The 21,031-nt window shown below is 38.2% G+C and overlaps 1 protein-coding gene across 1 annotated transcript in view; it reads left to right on the top strand.

Annotated features, from left to right (window-relative positions):
• Positions 1-17,856: 17,856 nt before the first annotated feature.
• LOC133643376 (receptor-type tyrosine-protein phosphatase gamma-like) overlaps positions 17,857-21,031 on the top strand; it is a 705,805-nt gene continuing 702,630 nt past the window's right edge. The window contains exon 1 of the mRNA XM_062037895.1: positions 17,857-18,337. Coding sequence (XP_061893879.1) covers positions 18,256-18,337 — 82 coding nt within the window. The 5' untranslated portion in view covers positions 17,857-18,255. The remainder of the gene's footprint in view (positions 18,338-21,031) is intronic.

The raw sequence follows: 21,031 nt of genomic DNA, 5'->3' as shown, positions 1-21,031 counted from the left end.
ATTCTGTGACAAATTACAAATACATGCTAGTTCACAATCATAAAATAAAATGGTACACGGTATAATATACCACAATCTTCTCAAACAATTTAGTTAAAATACACAATTTGGTATGTAGTCATTTATATGTGTGGGTTCACCCCTTTAACAGCGGAGAACAAATACCTACTTACAGATTTCTGAATGCTTTTGCTTGTAAGACTTAAGTTGGAAATATGTAAAAGACGATCGGCAGCAATACCAGAAGCCAATTTGAATAAAAAAGGGTTCAATTTGGCCATGTCCTGCTGCTTTACATACGTCCAGGCTCTTAATTGAACTGTTTGCCTCAGAAACTGATACAGTTGTCAACTCAAAAGTGCCTGCCGTATCAATAGTGTGTTAACATTAGTCAGACCAACATTTGCCATTTGAGGATTCAACGACTCAAACAGAAATAGCAGAAATAAATGACAAAACCCAAAACCAGTGAAGTTGGCACGTTGTGTAATTGGTAAATAAAAACACAATAAAATGATTTGCAAATCCTTTTCATCATATAGTCAATTGAATAGACTGCAAAGACAATATTTTTTTTTTTGTTGCAATTAATCATTAACTTAGAATCTAATGCCAGCAACACATTGCAAAAAAGTATGCACAGGGCATTTTTACCACTGTGTTACATGGCCTTTCCTTTTAACAACACTCAGTAAACATTTGGGAACTGAGGAGACGCCATTTTTGAAGCTTTTAGGGTGCAATTATTTCCCAATCTTGCTTGATGTACAGCTTAAGTTGTTCAACAGTCCACGGTCTCTGCTGTGGTATTTTAAGCTTCATAATGCGCGACACATATTCAATGGGAGACAGGTCTGGACTACAGGCAGGCTTTCTAGTACCCGCACTATTTTACTATGAAGCCACACTGTTGTAACACATGGCTTGGCATTGTCTTGCTGAAATAAGCAGGGGCGTCCATGATAATGGTTGCTTGGATGGCAACATATGTTGCTCCAAAACCTGTATGTACCTTTCAGCTGTAATGGTGCTTTCACAGATGTGTAAATTAAGAGTGTTAGTAGAGTTTTAACTTGCACTTACAGATGTAGCGACAAACTGTAGTTACTGACAGTGGTTTTCTGAAGTGTTCCTGAGCCCATGTAGTGATATCCTTTATACACTGATGTTGCTTTTTGATGCAGTTCCGCCTGAAAGATCGAAGGTCCGTAATATCATCGCTTACTTGCAGTGATTTTTTTCCAGATTCTCTAAAACGTTTGATGTTATTACAGACCGTAGATGGTGGAATCCCTAAATTCCTTGCAATAGCTCGTTGAGAAATTTTGTTCTTAAGCTGTTGAACAATTTGCTCACGTATTTGTTCACAAAGTGGTGACCCCATCCTTGTTTGTGAATGACTGAGCATTTCATGGAAGCTGCTTTTATACCCAATCATGGCACCCACCTGTTCCCAATTAGCCTGTTCCATGTGGGATGTTCCAAATGAGTGTTTGATGAGCATTCCTCAACTTTCTCAGTCTTTTTTGCCACTTGTGCCAGCGTTTTTGAAACATTGTGGCAGGAATCAAATTCCAAATGAGCTAATATTTGCAAAGAATAACAAAGTTTTCATTAAGTATCTCGTCTTGGCATTCCATTCATCCATCCATCCATTTTCTACCGCTTATTCCCTTCGGGGTCGCGGGGGTGCTGGAGCCTATCTCAGCTACAATCGGGCGGAAGGCGGTGTACACCCTGGACAAGTCGCCACCTCATCGCAGGGCCAACACAGATAGACAGACAACATTCACACTCACATTCACACACTAGGGCCAATTTAGTGTTGCCAATCAACCTATCCCCAGGTGCATGTCTTTGGAGGTGGGAGGAAGCCGGAGTACCCGGAGGGAACCCACGCAGTCACGGGAAGAACATGCAAACTCTATATATTTATATATATATATATATATATATATATATATATATATATATATATACATATATATATATATATATATATATATATATATATATATATATATATATGTATATATATATATATATATATATATATATATATATATATATATATATATATATATATATATATATATATATATATATATATATATAAATATGTATATATATATATATATATATATATATATATATATAAATAGTATATATGAAAATATATATATATATAAATAATATATATATATGTATATATATATATTTATTATTTATGTATAAATATATATATATATATACACACACATATATATACATATATACATATACATAAATACATATATATACACATATATATACACATATATACACATACACACAGACACACAGACACATACACATATATATATATATATATATATATATATATATATATATATATATATATATATATATATATATATATATATATATATATATATATATATATATATATATATATATATATATATATATATATATATATATATATTTGTGTGTATATATCATTGTCATTGCATGTGTGTGGGTTTATTTTATTTTTTTCCCCTTTTAAACAAGTGTTTCAAATACCTGCGTATCAAACAGGCTATATAAATAAAGTGTTGATAATTGATTTACAAGAGAAAGTACATTAATTCCTAAGCTGGCAAAAGCTGAGCGTTGTTTTTGAAGCCCTGGCCCAAGCAACGACTCTCTCTTTTAAAAAGGTTTCCCGTTTTGCTGGAACAGCAGGGTTTATTTCACTCTAACTTTTCAAAAGGGAGCATGTTTACCGACTACACGTTTAAGTTCTTTGTAAAAGTGTTCGAAAGCCATCCCTTTTTGGCCAAGTTGAGTTAAATTTAGTGAATCGCAGACAGCTTCACGATTATCAAACGAGGCAGTCAACCAATCAAGATTTAAATCACCAACCAACAGAAGCTCACTAAGATTTAATCCACCCATAAAGGAAGCAATGGCAAAAAGGGTGAGGGTGGAGGCGAAGAGACATCCTACAATTGACAGAGATTTGTCATGGGAGAATTTGAGCTGCAAGGCAAGGAGTTCTAACTGTTTTGTGATTGAGAGTGATCATAATAGGGTAACATGAAATTAATTTTTTATATATATATATATTATAGCCCCTTCTCCACCTTTTGGAGGACGATTGCACCGGAAGATATTATATCTATTGATAGCAGTGTCCTTGTCAGAGACCGCTTTACCCAGCCAAGTTTCTGATAGTATACTAGTGTTGTAACGATACCAATATTTTGGTACCGGTACCGGTACTACAAATATTTCGGTACTTTTCTAAATGAAGGGGACCACAAAAAAACTGCATTATTGGCTTTATTTTAACAAAAAATCTTAGGATACATTAAACATATGTTTCTTATTGCAGTTAAGTCCTTAAATAAAATAGTGAACATACTAGACAACTTGTCTTTTAGTAGTAAGTAAACAAACAAAGGCTCCTAATTAGTCTGCTGACATATGCAGTAGCATATTGTGTCATTTATCATTCTATTATTTTCTCAAAGTTATTAAGAACAAGCGGTAGAAAATGAATTATTAATCTACTTGTTCATTTACTGTTAATATCTGCTTACTTTCTCTTTTAACATGTTCTAACTACACTTCTGTTAAAATGTAATAATCACTTATTCTTCTGTTGTTTGATACTTTACATTAGTTTTGGATGATACCACAAATTTGGGTATCAATCCGATACCAAGTAGTTACAGGATCATACATTGGTCATATTCAAAGTCCTCATGTGTCCAGGGACGTATTTACTGAGTTTATAAATATAATATACATTTAAAAAAACCGAAAGAAGATGCTGTAATGCCAAAAAAAATCGACATAATTATAGTAGTATCGACTCGATATGTGATTGTACTTGATGTCTTTACAGTGGATGTTAGGTGTAGATCCACCAATGGTGTTTGTTTACATTTTGATGCCGATGAGCTATGATGTGTAGTGAAGCATGTTTAGCTATTCCTCGTCCTGCAGTGATAATGATACTTGTAAGAAACGTACTTTATTTGTCGCCATGGAGGCGAGGATTAGTGATTTAGAAGTAGCTACAACATTGCCGACTGCGGCTGGACTTTAGCCGCTAGCTAGCTAGCCATGTCTTAAAGCACCTCTTCCTGAGGGCGTTTCAGTGTTATAACTTCACCTTTATCTTTACTTTTTAAGCCAAAATGCGTCCATTTTCCCTTTACTGTCTACACACAGTTTCATCGCTAGAGAGGATCATAGGAACTTCCTCAGATTGTGGACTATCGCGAGAGTGCTTGCTACTATTAACAGCTTTTTTTGATCCACTTGGTTTCGTAGGTCCGGTTATCATCTAGGGCAGACCTGGGCAAATGAAGGCCCGTGTGTGAGGAGCACAACATAAGACCTCATTGATCCAGACACAGGTGTGAAAGTTTGACACAAAACTATCGCAGCTCCAGAATCTCACAGTTCAAAGATATACAGCATTCGTCAAAATTGCAGTGGTCTGTACTATGGTGTAGTCCCAAGCCTCATACAGCAGTATTGCCACATTGTATTGCTCATGGTTGTTTAATGCATATGGGAGAAGATTACTGGGGTTTCTGGATGAATCCTGGACTTTCACAGACCACTTATTCATGTTTTACCATCTCCTACAACTTTTATGGCAAAGCTCTCTTCAAAAAAGATCGTATCCATCTCGACTGATGCAAACTCACCGTGTCTTCTAAATTGAGCAATGTTCGTACACTCTTCCTCCTTCTTGATCCTTCAAAAGTACAGATTTATATTGTCAGCAGTGGAAACGTGTCGAGCTTAGTGAATACTTTCTGGGAGATAATACTTCTCCGCCCTTCAAAACCAAAGAAAGTGGCACTATTCGCATCCTAATAACAAAGACAAGAGATTTGGTGCTACTCGGAGAGACTCAGGTGAAAAGGAACCTTTTGGCCCAAGGCGCTCGTCACTAAGCCTCAATACCACAGTGACAGGAAGGTCAGGAAACCAGCAAGCCGGCTGGCAAAAACAAAAAAATAAGAATAGGAACGAAATAAACAGAAATATGGTAAAGTTACAGAATGGGACACTCAAAGCCAGACTCACAGGCAACAGTAGTTTGTTTTTGCCTCAATTCATCGACCGTATTTTCCGGACTATTAGGCACACTTAAAATCTTTTTTTTTTCTCAAAAATTGACAGTGCGCCTTATAACCCAGTGCGCCTAGTGTACGGAATAATTCTGGTTTTGCTTACCGTCCTCGAAGCTATCTTATTTGGTACATGGTGAAATGATAAGTATGACCAGTAGATGTCAGTCAAACATAAGAAATACGCGTAGACTGCACTATGATGGCAGTCACACATAAGAGATACGTGCAGACTGCAATATGACTGAAGAAAACAACACCAACATTTTATATGTTCCATTGAAAATATAGAACATTACACAGGGTGCTCAAAAATCTAGCAAAATGTTTTAGTACGACTTTGGTAAGCTATGATGTATTGTACTGTGCTTCAACGTACAAGTATTATTATGGTGTGTGTATAAGGTAAGACATAATATCTGGCGCTTTGTTTCACAATATTATGCAAAAGCAACTTTTCTTACCTTCTGGTACATGCTGATCTGAATTTGGGATCTGCATAAGTCCTGAAAAATTGTGCACGTCCGCCTTTGTAGTCCCCGCCAAAGCTTATTTTTCTCTATCTTCTTGTTATGGGACATTCATCCTCCGCTGTTGCCATTTCTATTATAAAGTAGTGTAAAGTTCTTACTTATATCTGTCAGTAAACTCGCCATGAAAGTGCTAAAACATACCGGTGTAGTGAGTTAACATTATTCACCCAAGGAACTTTAGTTCTTAGAGAGTTCCGGTCGGACAGTTTTTCACGGGACACATTTCCGGCGGATGAGAAGATGCTACTCCGTTATTGATTGAAGGAAAGTCTGAATGTCATTAAAACAGTTACCGTCATCTTTTGACACTTCTTCCACTCATGTCCTTGCACGCTACACCGCTACAACAAAGATGACCGGGAGAAGACGCTATTGAAGGTGAGCCACGTAAATAAGACCACCCACAAAACGGCGCATCCTGAAGCGACTTGAAAATGATCTGTAAAACATCATCTATGCAACATTTTGACCAAAGAACCACCATTACATGTTATGTAGACCACAAAGAAATGTTTTACATTTAGAAAAAAATTATAATAATATGACTCCTTAAATGCGCCCTATAATCCGGTGCGCCTTATAAATGAAAAAAAGATCGAAAATAGACCATTCATCGTCAGTGCGCTTTATTATCCGGTGCGCCCTATGGTCCGGAAAATACGGTATTTATTTAATTCATAAAAAATCAAACAAAGGAATAAAATAAAAATAAATCAATCAACATAACATGAAAGTAAAATATGAATGAAAATGAGTAGAAATAAGTTAAAAACGTTATAATAGATGCCTCCTATTTTCACAAAAACAACAATTGACTTACAATGTTGGCGACTAAAAAGCCTTATTTGCATTTTACAACAATTAAACTAATAATGAAGAAATACTTCTACTCAGTCATATCTTTTCATCATCATGCTATTGAAATTGTTTTAATACAGAAATAGAGTTACATTTAATTTTTTACTATTTATTATATATATTCTACTTATAGATACTATTTATTTACACTGTCAAGTTTGTTCCATAAACTAACACTTCTGATTGAAAATAATTATTTCCATCGTGACTGTTGTAAATGTAAATTTGTGAAAGATGTCAGTTCCTTCGGGCAGCCCTGCTTTAGATGGTCAAATTTAATCGTCTTCGTGGCTGTCAGTGTTGAAGCTAATCCTAAACTAGCCAATCTCTGCCGTTTTTGTTTATCTGAGTGTTTTAACATTTGTCTTTGAGGTGTAAACAGTTGCAAATGAGATATTTTTATTTGTGGGGATCCCAATTAGCTGTGCTCTTAAAGGCCTACTTAAATGAATTATTTTTATTTAAACGGGGATAGCAGATCTATTCTGTGTCATACTTGATCATTTCGCGATATTGCCATATTTTTGCTGAAAGGATTTAGTATAGAACAACGACGATAAAGATCGCAACTTTTGGTATCTGACAAAAAAAAAGGCTTGCCCCTACCGGAAGTAGCGTGACGTAGTCAGTTGAACATATACGCAAAGTTCCCTATTGTTTACAGTGATGGCGGCCAGACGTGAGAGCGATTCGGACCGAGAAAGCGACGATTTCCCCATTAATTTGAGCGAGGATGAAAGATTTGTGGATGAGGAAAGAGCAAGTGAAGGACTAGTGGGGAGTGGAAGCGATTCAGATAGGGAAGATGCTGTGAGAGCCGGGGGTGACCTGATATTCAGCTGGGAATGACTACAACAGTAAATAAACACAAGACATATATATACTCTATTAGCCACAACACAACCAGGCTTATATTTAATATGCCGCAAATTAATCCCGCATAAAAACACCTAGGTGTTTGTTATGCTAGCTCCTAGCTCCTAGCTACTAGCTCCCGTCCATATAACCCGCCGATACAATTCAAACACCTGCACAACACACACACTCACTCAGCCCAAAGGACCGTTCACCTAACCCAAGGTTCATAAAGCTTATATATTTAACCAAAGTTACGTACATGACACGCACGTACGGGCAAGCGATCAAATGTTTGGAAGCGCAGCTGCCTACTCACGGTACCGCGTCTGCGTCTGTGTATCCAAATCAAAGTAATCCTGGTAAGAGTCTGTGTTGTCCCAGTTCTCTACGGGCGTCTGTGTATCGAAGTCAAAGTCCTCCTGGTAAGAGTCTCTGTTGTCCGAGTTCTTCCATCTTGACTGCATCTTTCGGGAATGTAAACAATGAAACGCCGGCTGTGTTGTGTTGCTGACTTCCCTCGCAAAATACTCCGCTTCGCACGACAACTTTCTTCTTTGCTTGCTCAGCTTCTTTCTCCATAATGCAATGAACAAATTGAAACAGATTCACCAACACAGATGTCCAGAATACTGTGGAATAATGAGATGAAAACAGAGCTATTTTGTTTTGGCTTCAATGGGGGAGCCATACCTCTGTTAAACTAGCTACGTCACGCGCATACGTCATCCTCCAAAGGAGTTTTCAACCGGAAGTTTAGCGGGAAATTTCCAATTGCACTTTATAAGTTAACCCGGCCGTATTGGCATGTGTTGCAATGTTAAGATTTCGTCATTGATATGTAAACTATCAGACTGCGTGGTCGGTAGTAGTGGCTTTCAGTAGGCCTTTAAAGCTGTCAAGGTTAGGTTGATGCTTCGAAGGCGCTCGCGTTGGTTCATTGTAACCAGACCTCTTCCTAGTTTCAACCTTCAGAATATGTAAACACACAAAGAAAAAAAATGCAATGTTTGGAGTTGATTTATGGTCTTGCGCATCTGTTCAAACTGCACAGCGGCCATTCTATCCCCTCTTTTTAAATACTTTCTTACGTGACGATATCTCGTGTGTGTGAGCATGCGCAGTTTTTGAAAATGCCAAATTTCCTGAGATTTTCAATTCCAGGTTTTCATAAACTGTACGCCATAATCATCAGAATTATAACAAAATAAGGCCTGAAATATTGCATTTGAAGAGCCTATCTCATATATTAGTTTCACCTTGTGAATCTAATTGTTGGAATAAACAAACCTTTGCATGATTTTTTGGAGTTTCACCTGTATATTAATTAAATCAAATATGAAGAAGATGGATAATAGGCATACAAACTTACATTTCTGCCAAATCCTTTGATAAGACAAGTTTATGTTATATTATATACACACTTTAAAGAGGAACTGCACTTTTTTATTTTATTTTGCGTATTATAAAAGACATGACAGATGGCAGCAGTAGTATGTTTTTGCCTGTATTCGATTCAGCTCCTTTACATACTATTAGGTGCACTTAAAATCCTTTTTTTTTCTCAAAAATCGACAGTGCGCCTTATAACCCGGTGTGCCTAATGTACGGAATAATTTTGGTTTTGCCTACCGACCTCGAAGCTATTTTATTTGGTACATGGTGTAATGATAAATGTAACCAGTAGATGGCAGTCAAACATAAGCGATACGTGTAGACTGCAATATGACTCAAGTGAACAACACCAACATTTTATATGTTCTATTAAAAATATAGAACATTACACACGGCGCTCAGAAATATATCAAAATGTTTTAGTACGACTTTGGTAAGCTATGAAGCTGCACCGCTTGATGGATTGTACTGGGCTTCAATATACAAATCTAATTGTTGGAATAAACAAACCTTTGCATGATTTATTGGAGTTTCACCTGTACATTAATTAAATTAAATATGATGAAGATGGATAATAGGCATATCAACTTAAATTTTTGCAAAATCTTTTGATAAGGCACATTTATATTATATTATATACACACATTAAAGAGGAACTCCACTTTTTTTTTAGGAATTCTTGACAACAGATGGTACCAGTAGTATGTTTTTGCCTATATTATTATGATAATATAAACTTGCCTTATCAAAGGATTTAGCAAAAAATGTAAGTTTATATGCCTATTATCCATCTTCTTAATATACAAGTGCACCAGGTTATAAGGCGCACTGTCGATTTTTGAGAAAAAAAAAAAGATTTTATGTGCGCCGAATAGTATGGTAAATGAGCTGAACCGAATATAGGCAAAAACATACTACTGTTGCCATCTGTTGTCAAAAAAAAAAAAAAAAAGTGCAGTTCCTCTTTAATGTGTGTATATAATATAATGAATTTTTAAAAATGCATCCTAAACATTAAATAAACCTAAATAAAAAAGAGTCTGCTTAAAACGGATTCAATGGGAGGTCCTCTATTCCAACCATACAATCTGATAAATAACATTTCAAAGGGCGCCAACAATACTCCATTTACATTTTGGAACTTGAATATTAATCAAGTATTAGTGATATTGTTATTATGAGTGCTGGTAACGCAGACAAACTATTTATAGCGACGCTTTGATCACAAGCGTGTTTACATCATCGAGAGGTCTCCTGTTGCTTCGTTGCCCCTTTGAAGTTTATTCCGGATCATGAGTCATGCCTCTTACCTGGACAGTAGATGGCTGAGGATATAATCCGACAAGTAGGGACACTTTGACAGCCATTCAGGACCTGGAAAGACACAAAGACACAAAAGAGCTTGGTTACCCAAACGCCCACCCACCCTGTTTCTTCGAGAGGATTCTGAGACATTCTTCATCTAAATGGGAATATATGAAGATCCTAATTTACAGCAGACCTTGTACAGTAAGTGATGTTTTATTATGTTCGTTGGCTCCCATAAAGTTAAATGTGCCTGTTACCACATTACATATATACTTACATCATGTACAAAACCCAAAACCAGTGAAGTTGGCACGTTGTGTAAATGGTAAATAAAAACAGAATACAATGATTTGCAAATTCTTTTCAACTTATTGAATAGACTGCAAAGACAAGATATTTAATGTTCCAACTGAGAAACACTTTTTTTTTTGCATTTAATCATTAACTTAGAATTTAATGGCAGCAACACATTGCAAAAGAGTTGTCACAGGGGCATTTTTACCACTGTGTTACATGGCCTTTCCTTTTAACAACACTCAGTAAACGTTTGACACACCAGTACCAATTGTTGTACATTCTTGGGTAGCAGTTTATAGTTTGATTTATACATCATTTTAGCTGTTTGCAAATGCACCAAATCGTTGAATTTCAATATTTTTGATTCAATGAATAAAGGGTTTGTATGTTCTCTATATCCAACATTATGTATTATTATAATTGATCTTTTTTTGTGACGGTTTCACAGCATCTTAATAAACAAATTAGAACAGTATGGAATCAGAGGGTTGGTCTTGAACTGGGTAAGAAGCTACTTAACAAACAGGAAGCAATACGTGAAGATAGACGAACTTACTTCCACAGAGCTGAACATATCTTGTAGTGCAGTGTTTTTCAACCTTTTTTGAGGCAAGGCACATTTTTTTTTCATAAACAAAATACAGAGGCACACCACCAGCAGAAAAGGTTAAACAATGAAACTCCACCAGGTTGTCATGCTTTATTTTGAGTTTGTTGTTGTTTCCTGTGTGTAGTGCTTTAGTTTCTGTCTTGCGGTGTTATTTTGGTGACTCTTCCTGTTTTGTTGGTGTTCTCCTGTAGCAGCTTCACCTTTCCACCTGCTTTGTTTTCGCAATCAAGACTATTTAAGTTGTGTGTATGCAAACCTTCTATGTGTGGAAACTGTTGATTGTCATGTACGGATGTACTTTGTGGACGCCGTCTCCGCTCCACGCGCTGTAAGTTTTTGCTGTCGTCCAGCATTCTGTTTTTGTTTACTTTGTAGCCAGTTCAGTTTTACTTTTGTTTTGCATAGCCATCCCTATGCTTCAGTGCCTTTTCCCAGCGGGGCTTGCCTTTTGTTAATTTTTGGTTTAAGCGTTACATACCTTTTACATACCAAAAAAGGTTGAAAAACACTGCACTAGACAACGGCACATTTTTATAATTATTGATTTGCACAAAATATTTTTTGGACCAATTAGGTGAAGTTGCATACTTTCCCACAGCACACCAGACAATATCTCACGGCACACTAGTGTGCCACGGCACAGTCGTTGAAAAACACTGTTGTAGTGTACCTCAGGGATCAATACTCCGACCAAAATTGTTCAATCTCTATGACATTTGTAAAGTTGCAAAGGACTTAAATGTGACGATCTGTCACTTAATTTCTGTTTGTTTTCCTTGTTTTTCTATTTACTTCCTATCAGTGCTCTTTATTTTGGTTTCCACTTCCTGCTCGTTCCGCTGAGCACTGTTTTTTTCCTCACCTGCCGTTGATTGGCAGCCAGTCCACACCTGCTACCAATTAGCATATGTACTACTTATGCCTTGTTGGTAACTATTACATGCAAGACTGCTTCCCTCTCTGTTTGAGTAATAAAACTCATCTTACATGCTCACCGCCCTCCTGGTTCTTGCATCTTGGGGTCACAAGAACGGCAGCCATGCGAGTTCCTAACAGGATCTTCGAGCCAGACTGTTGTGTCCTCGCAAGAACCCCTGTCGGCGATGCACAGCCGACGTTCTGGACCGCACAATTCATCGAGGACTTAAAAGCCAGGTTTGTGCGGTCCCAGCCCACAGCAGGCTCGGACCTTCTCCCTCCGCCTCGACCGCCGGTTCCGGCTCTCCGACCGGCTAGGCCACAGCCGCCTTCGCTCCTCCCGGCTCGGCCGCCGGTTCCGGATCTCCTACCGGCTAGGCCACCGCCGCCTTCGCTCCTCCCGGCTCGGCCGCCGGTTCCGGATCTCCGACCGGCTAGGCCACCGCCGCCTTCGCTCCTCCCGGCTCGGCCGCCGGTTCCGGATCTCCGACCGGCTAGGCCACCGCCGCCTTCGCTCCTCCCGGCTCGGCCGCCGGTTCCGGATCTCCGACCGGCTAGGCCACCGCCGCCTTCGCTCCTCCCGGCTCGGCCGCCGGTTCCGGATCTCCGACCGGCTAGGCCACCGCCGCCTTCGCTCCTCCCGGCTCGGCCGCCGGTTCCGGATCTCCGACCGGCTAGGCCACCGCCGCCTTCGCTCCTCCCGGCTCGGCCGCCGGTTCCGGATCTCCGACCGGCTAGGCCACAGCCGCCTTCGCTCCTCCCGGCTCGGCCGCTGGTTCCGGATCTCCGACCGGCTAGGCCACCGCCGCCTTCGCTCCTCCAGGCTCGGCCGCTGGTTCCGGATCTCCGACCGGCTAGGCCACCGCCGCCTTCGCTCCTCCCGGCTCGGCCGCCGGTTCCGGATCTCCGACCGGCTAGGCCACCGCCGCCTTCGCTCCTCCCGGCTCGGCCGCCGGTTCTGGATCTCCGACCGGCGCGGCCACTGCCGCCATCTTCCCCGTCGCCTGCTGTGCCACTTCCTGTGCCGGCGCTTCGACCACCGGTTCCCACACCGCGTCGCACGCCGGTCGCAGCCCCACGTCTTACGCCGTTCGCGGCGCCACGATTCCCAACACCGACTGAACCCTTTTAGTTTTTGGCCTTCCGTGCTATGAGCATGTTTTTCTTTGTTCCCGTCTGATTTATTTCTCAAATAAATCATTTTCCTAACTGCACACTGTGTCCGAAGTCCGTTTGCATCCTGGGAGAACAAACCCCGCATCACCATGCGACCCGGTCGTCACATTAAAGTTAGTATTATTTGCGGATGATACAACAACATTTTGTTCAGGAGAGAACACACAGAAGCTAATACAAATAATAACAGAAGAAATTAACAAATTAAAAATATGGTTTGACAAAAACAGACTACCTTTGAATCTTGGTCAAACTAAAATAATGCTATTTGGTAACAGTAGAAGAGAAAGTCAAACACAAATACAAATAGACGGAGTAAATATTGAAAGGGTAAAATAAAACACATTTTTGGGTGTAATAATAGATGATAAAATGAATTGGAAGTCTAATGTAAAAAATATACAACATAAAGTAGCAAGAAACACGTCAATAATGAATAAAGCAAAACATGTTCTAGACCAAAAATCACTTCATTTTCTCTACTGCTCACTAGTGTTACATATCGGAGTTATTGTGTAGAAATATGGGAAACAACTACAAATGTGCACTTCATTCATTAACGGTGTTACAAAATAGATCAATTATAATAATACATAATGTTGGATATAGAGAACTTACAAGCCCTTTATTTATTAAATCACAATTATTGAAATTCAATGATTTGGTGCATTTGCAAACAGCTAAAATGATGTACAAATCAAACTACAACCTGCTAGCTAAGAAAGTACAACAATTCTTCTCAACTAAAGAGGAGAAATATACTGTAACCTTGGAGGAAAATCTCATTTAAAACATTTGTATGCTCGTACAACACTTAAGACCTTCAGCATATCAGTATGTTGAATCAAATGATGGAATGGATTAAGCAAGAAAAGCAAACAAAGCACCAATATGATTCAGTTTAAGTGACTGTTCAAACTATAAGTGGTACACAGAACAAGAATTATGATAAACATTTTGAACCCTTTTTTTCTTTTTTTTTTATTGAGACAAAGATTATATATGAATTTAATATTTATTTGTTCACTGTTCTGTTACAGAGAACAAGGCAATGGGATAAAATAGGATTAAATAAGCTCTGCTTCTTCCCACTCCTTTTCGCACGTGCTGTAATGAAACAACTGGAATCGTGTGATGCATTACATTGTATCGTATGCACGTTCCAAATAAACTGAAACTGAACTGAACTGAACTGAACAGTTAGTGGATGATAATGAAGCGCACACGTGTAGTTATTTCCCATATTTCTGCACAATAACTCAGATATGTAATACTAGTGAGCAGTAAAGAATATGAAGTGACTTCTGGTCCAAAACACATTTTGCTTTATTCATTATTGATGTGTTTCTTGCTCATTTATGTTGTTAATGAGGTTTCCAGTTCATTTTATCTTCTATTATTACATCCAAAAATGTGCTTTCTTTTACCCTTTCAATATCTATGTGTAAAAGGGTTTTAATTTACAAAAAAATCAAATGGAAGAAAAATAACATTAAAAAAATATATATATATAAAAAAAAATTTGGAAGAATGCTGTACTGTTACAATATGATTTAAATGTGAATTTATTAATGGAAAACCCCTTGAGATGCAGCATCAAAAAACATTTAAAATACAGTACAAAACAGGAAAAGTTACACAACAAACATTAAAGACATTTTTTGCTCAGATACCTCTCAGCTCACACAACTCTCTCAGAATTGACAACATTTACCATAGAATAACATATAATGCAGTCAAATAAATATACGGTAACACTTTAGTCTGGGGAGCACATATTCACCATTAATTAGTTGCTTATTAACATGCAAATTAGCAGAGGTGGGACCAAGTCATTGCTTTGCAGGTCACAAGTAAGTCTCAAGTCTTTGTCCTCAAGTCTCGAGTCAAGTCCCGAGTCAAGACAGGCAAGTCCCGAGTCAAGTCCAAAGTCAAGACTGGAAAGTCTCAAGTCGAGTCCCAAGTCCTGCATTTTGAGTTTCGAGTCTTTTCAAGTCCTTTTAACCGCAGACTAATATTTTTACACAGATTGTGTATGCTTTTAAAACGCTGTATTTATTTATTAAAACAAGTGCATTTGAAATTGCAAGAAAAAAAATAGTGCTGACATTGCAATTCATAATAGCACTATTAACAGTAATTTTAATAGTTTAAACAATTTTAAACATTTAACTCATTCCTTTACAGAATAAACACATTTGCAAAAACAAACATTAACATACTATTGGTTGTATTTTATGAAAATAACATTACCACAGAGTTGAGAAGGAGCAAAGATCTTCAATATTTGTATGTGAGAATCACAAATAAATCTTCTGGGGGAGGATGACGCCCCTACAGGGGTTTGGTTTACAAACTTTCAGCCCCACCTAAAACAAAATTCACCAGCCGCCACTGATTATGATGCATTCTCATTTTAGGCAAAATATAAGACAATACTTTCTTAACAGTATAATTGTAACCAAGAATAAGTCTTCAAGTAACAATATTCAAATACTAACATTGTTGGGTAAGACAGAATTTGGTTTTATTCTGAATGTAGTGAAACAAATTGGTGGTTTTAGCTCATATAAAGACTTTCAGGTGTTTATATATGTTTAAGTATTTGGCAGACGCTTTTATCCAAAGCGACATACATAAAAAATACATACATAACAATCACTGTAAACATGATCATTTAAGGGAAGAATGTAATACAAAATATCAATACAAAGTGTCAAGACAGAATAAACTCTCTGCTGCTGCAGCAACAGAGATACAGTCTATAGGTCCCTAAGATATATAGATATCTAATGTATTCATACATTGTTTATGTAGGATATACGCCTGTATATATAACCTAGGGATATATAAATAAACATTGATTGATTGATTGATTGATAATCATATTGTTTCTTCAATTTAAAAATAGCTTACTGTTTTTTCCCCCTTCTCTGGGATTATATTCCCAGTTTTGATCTCGGACGTCTGGTCGCTTATAGCGTATAAGAATATTATATTACTGTTAAGCAAACTATGAATAATAAAACTTGCCAAAACATGTGTCCGTTATCATAGCTACACGTATGACAAAAAAGCGCGTGAAAATGAGTGGTATTCAGTGAGGTAAAATGAATTAAATGCGCTGACAGTTCATTGCTCCTGCCAAATGAATTGCACTGAGTGGAGCGGATCACCACTCCAAGATGGCGGCCCCGCGTCTCGTCTGCGCCAGTAGGCAGTAGCGCTCGATGCTGTGTACCCTTATAAGATGTCTATGGTTATGACGTTAGCAGTGAGTTTACAGCCTCACTGATTTAACTACGCAGCAAATAAAAGTCACGTTACTTAGCCAATAAACGCTATCTTACATTCAAAACTTACCCTTCTTTGGGCAACTTCAAATGTCGAACGAAGTTGGAAGTTGTTGCGTCTCCGTCTGTAATATTCCAACTGCGTGATTTGCATACGCAATTCGTTTTTTGTTGACCAAGTCGTAGTTTTTATACCCGAATGAAACCAACTTTGGCATAATTGTTTCTCTCTGCCGCGTTGTTTGACAACTCTTGTTCGGTGGTTGTCCTGCAATTTGATTGGATGAGAGCTGTGTGATGAAAACAATGTAGATCTCATTTGATTGGCTGTTGTACTGAGAGCACACACGCTGACACGCAGCACACACGCTGATAGACACAGACGTGTAAAATGAAAGCTACGCAGCGCTCCCAAATAACTTTTTAAGCTTTGGGTTTTGGAGAAAGTAGCAAGTCATGTCAAGTCAAAAGGCTCAAGTCCAAGTGAAGTCACAAGTCATTGATGTTAAAGTCTAAGTCGAGTTGCAAGTCTCTTTACATTTTGTCAAGTCGAGTCTAAAGTCATCAAATTCATGACTCGAGTCTGACTCGAGTCCAAGTCATGTGACTCGAGTCCACACCTCTGCAAATTAGTAACATATTGGCTCTTAAATAGTCATTATTATGTACTTATTAATGCCTTATTCTGCATGGCCTTATTATACAACCAGTAGGCCATTAACTAAGAGTCTTCAATCAATAACCTCAGAATTATTGCTTATTAGTAACCCTAACACTAACCTTTATTTGTTCCCCTCATGTCCAAATAACTCTAAATGAAGTCTTTGTTACTTTAATAAGCAACTAATTAATGGTGAATATACTAAAGCGTTACTGTTATTTTATGTCATGTTTTTGGCTGTGTATGCTTTTATATAGGGGCCTCCTGATCTGATATCGGTCCGGTATCAGCAAAAAAAAAAAATACAAATATGGGACTAAATCTGCTTGCATGTAGAATCTCCAATAAAAGTGCTTTGAAACAAGCAATTCTGCGGCGCTTTTATATCGTTAATATCAAATTGGGACACTCCTACTTTGAACAAACTGATTTGGATCAATAACTATTGGGATCTGGGTTCTAGTTTGACAAGTGGCAATGTCCCCCATACTAAACTGTTACCCAATATATTATTTTAATATTACATTATATAAATCAACAAAAAGAGACATTTTGAAGGGACCAATGGTTGATAAAGACCATAATAACTGCAGTTAAAAAAAGAAAGGCGCCACTATTGCGTTTCAATGTGTGCATCACTGCCCCCTACAGGACTGATGAATATTACTATACATTTATTATTATTATTTATTTATTTTTAAGCAAAATCTTCGGACTGGAGCCTTTGCGATTAAATTGGAATGGACTGAGAGCCATATAGCTTTTTTTAGCAGGTCGCACATATTTACTTCTTTTCATTTTGAAAAGTCCCGTCACGGTCGTGGAACGCGCGGGCGCGCGCCTGTGCGCGTGTACGTGCGCGCTCTCGCTTGGCGCTAGGATCCAGAGGGATGGCGCTTCTCTCTCTCTCTCTCTCTCTCTCTCTCTCTCTCTCTCTCGCTCTCTCCTCCGTACAGTTAGAAAGAGTCAGACTTGATGTTCGGATGGAATAATGTTTTCTTGACATTTTATCTCCTCCGACCAAACATCGACTTTATTCTCTGCCAACATTTTTTTTTTTGTGTTTTTTTTTTGGGTCCACGTGCGTGTCAAATGTTTCCCGCCGGCCGTCTTCTGTTCAGGAATATCGACTGCAGTGGCCGATAATAACCTTCAGTATTGTTCATCACTTTGACCACCGAAATTGAAGAAACCCCCCCCACTTTAGTCTGTCATGTTAACACTCTTGCCGACGTGGAGCCGCTGGATTGTCTTGCTGCTCGCCTTCTTTCTCCTGCGAACGGACTGTCATCCTGGTAAGTTTCATCTCTACGTGACAATATTCATATTTCATATTCGGATGTGACCACCACGGATTTGAATCGATTCCCATGTGCCTGCAACCCGTATCTGCTCTTTTGATATCGGTCCAACAGTCAACACAGGATTGTCAACATAAGTCAAATGTTTAGTTTTTATTGCAAGGTCATTGATTTTCAAGCCGTAAAAAAAAATAAAAAAATAAAAAATATATCTAAGATGTCGTTGTGGCTTGTGCAGCCCTTTGAGACACTCGTGATTCAGGGCTATATATGTAAACATTGATTGATTGATTGATTGATTGATTGATATCGATTCACTGAGACGAACACCGACGGAAAAAGCCGAAAGCCCTCCGGAGCCACTTACTCACCCCGTTTAAAAATGTTATCAATCATCAATCAATCAACGTTTATTTATATAGCTCTAAATCACAAGTGTCACAACGACATCCTCGGCTCAGATCCCACATCAGGGCAAGGAAAAACTCAACCCAATGGGATGACAATGAGAAACCTCGGAGGGGACCACCTTGGGCGACCGGTGCAATGGACGTGGAGTGGATCTAGTTAATAGTGTGAGAGTCCAGTCCATAGTGGATCTAACATAATAGTGTGAGAGTCCAGTCCATAGTGGATCTAACATAATAGTGTGAGAGTCCAGTCCAGAGGGGATCTAACATAATAATGAGAGTCCAGTCCATAGTGGATCTAACATAATAGTGTGAGAGTCCAGTCCATAGTGGATCTAACATAATAGTATGAGAGTCCAGTCCATAGTGGATCTAACATAATAGTGTGAGAGTCCAGTCCATAGTGGATCTAACATAATAGTGTGAGAGTCCAGTCCATAGTGGATCTAACATAATAGTGTGAGAGTCCAGTCCATAGTGGATCTAACATAATAGTGAGAGTCCAGTCCATAGTGGATCTAACATAATAGTGTGAGAGTCCAGTCCATAGTGGGGCCAGCAGGGGATCATCTTGAGTGGAGACAGGTCAGCAGCGCAGAGACGTCATCTGTGGTCACCTAATTTTTAGAGGGGGGCAGAGCAGACAAGAGACGGCAGATCAACTGGTCTAAAAGGTCTATTTAAAGGCTAGTGTATACAAATGAGTTTTAAGATGGGACTTAAATACTTCTACTGAGGTAGCATCTCTAACTGTTACTGGTAGAACATTCCAGAGTACTGGAGCCCCAATAAAAAACGCTTTATAGCCCGTAGATTGTTTTGGGTGGCTCTGGGAATCACTAATAAGCCGGAGTTCTTTGAACGCAGATTTCTTGCCGGGACATATGGTACAATACAATCAGCAAGATAGGATGGAGCTAGACCCTTTAGTATTTTAAGCGTAAGTAGGAAAACCTTACCTTGTTGCAAACATACACATAATAATGATGTACAAACTTGCAAACAATATATAAATAGTAATGTGAGGCAATGTAAAACATTAAATAAACAACAAATTAGTGTTGTGAAACGACCAATTATTATCGTCAGCTATGGACTATTTTAGTAATCTATCGCTTAGGTCAGGGGTCGGCAACCCAAAATGTTGAAAGAGCCATATTGGACCAAAAATACAAAAAACAAATCTGTCTGGAGCCGCAAAAAATTAAAAGCTGTATATAAGTGTTATAGTGAAGGCAACACATGATGTAAGTGTCTATATTAGCTATATTAGCCTATTATCAAAATGACTTTAAAAGTCTTATATGAGTGTTATAATGAAGGCAACACATTAAGTTAAAGTACCAATGATTGTCAAATTATTCTCTGAATCTGACCCATGATGTAAGTGTCTATATTAGCCTACTATCAAAATTACTTGAAAAGCCTTATATAAGTGTTATAATGAAGACAACACATGATGTAAGTGTCTATATTAGCTATAATAGCCTACTATCAAATTTACTTTGAAAGTATTATGTAAGTGTTTTAATGAAGGCAACACAGGATGTAAGTGTCTATATTAGCTATATTAGCCTACTATCAAAATGACTTTAAACGTCTTATATACGTGTTATAACGAAGGCAACACATGATGTTGAACAGAAATGTTTAAATTTAATATTTATTCTACACATTTTTACAACATTGGAAACCATTAGTAAATCAGAGGCTACTCAGAAGGTGAGATAACTCCTGGAAATGACTGGCTTTTAATGGCCAAAGGTATATATGTGTGTCCAAGTTATAGGAAGTGGCAGGCTGTCTTTGTTTAATAGATTTATTACAATACGTTAGGTAATGTTTGCTGTGGTCTGGAACAACATGGCACACAAACAACTTTCAGAAATGCAGCCAGTATTACATACAGATAAAGGATATTAGATTAGCTGAAATATACCTACAAATGAGGCATAATGATGCAATATGTACATACAGCTATCCTAAATAGCATGCTAGCATTGATTAGCTTGCAGTCATGCACTGACCAAATATGCCTGATTAGCACACCAACAAGTCAATAAAATCAACAAAGCTCACCCAGAGCATAAAACTTTTGGTGGACAAAATGAGACCAAGAAGGAGTGAAATATTTTACATGTAAACAAACTGTTGCGTCACCGTCCACACTATGGCGAGTTCAAGAACCACTGAAATTAGTAGGACAACCTGATGTTCACCAAATAGTGTCATCAGTGAAGCATACACACACACATATTAAACAGTGGTAGTTCTAACA

The sequence above is a fragment of the Entelurus aequoreus genome, linkage group LG26, assembly GCF_033978785.1.
Source record: "Entelurus aequoreus isolate RoL-2023_Sb linkage group LG26, RoL_Eaeq_v1.1, whole genome shotgun sequence".
Lineage (NCBI taxonomy): Eukaryota > Metazoa > Chordata > Actinopteri > Syngnathiformes > Syngnathidae > Entelurus > Entelurus aequoreus.
The sequence above is the reverse complement of the archived record's forward strand: the minus strand, read 5'-3'. Positions and strand labels throughout refer to the sequence as shown.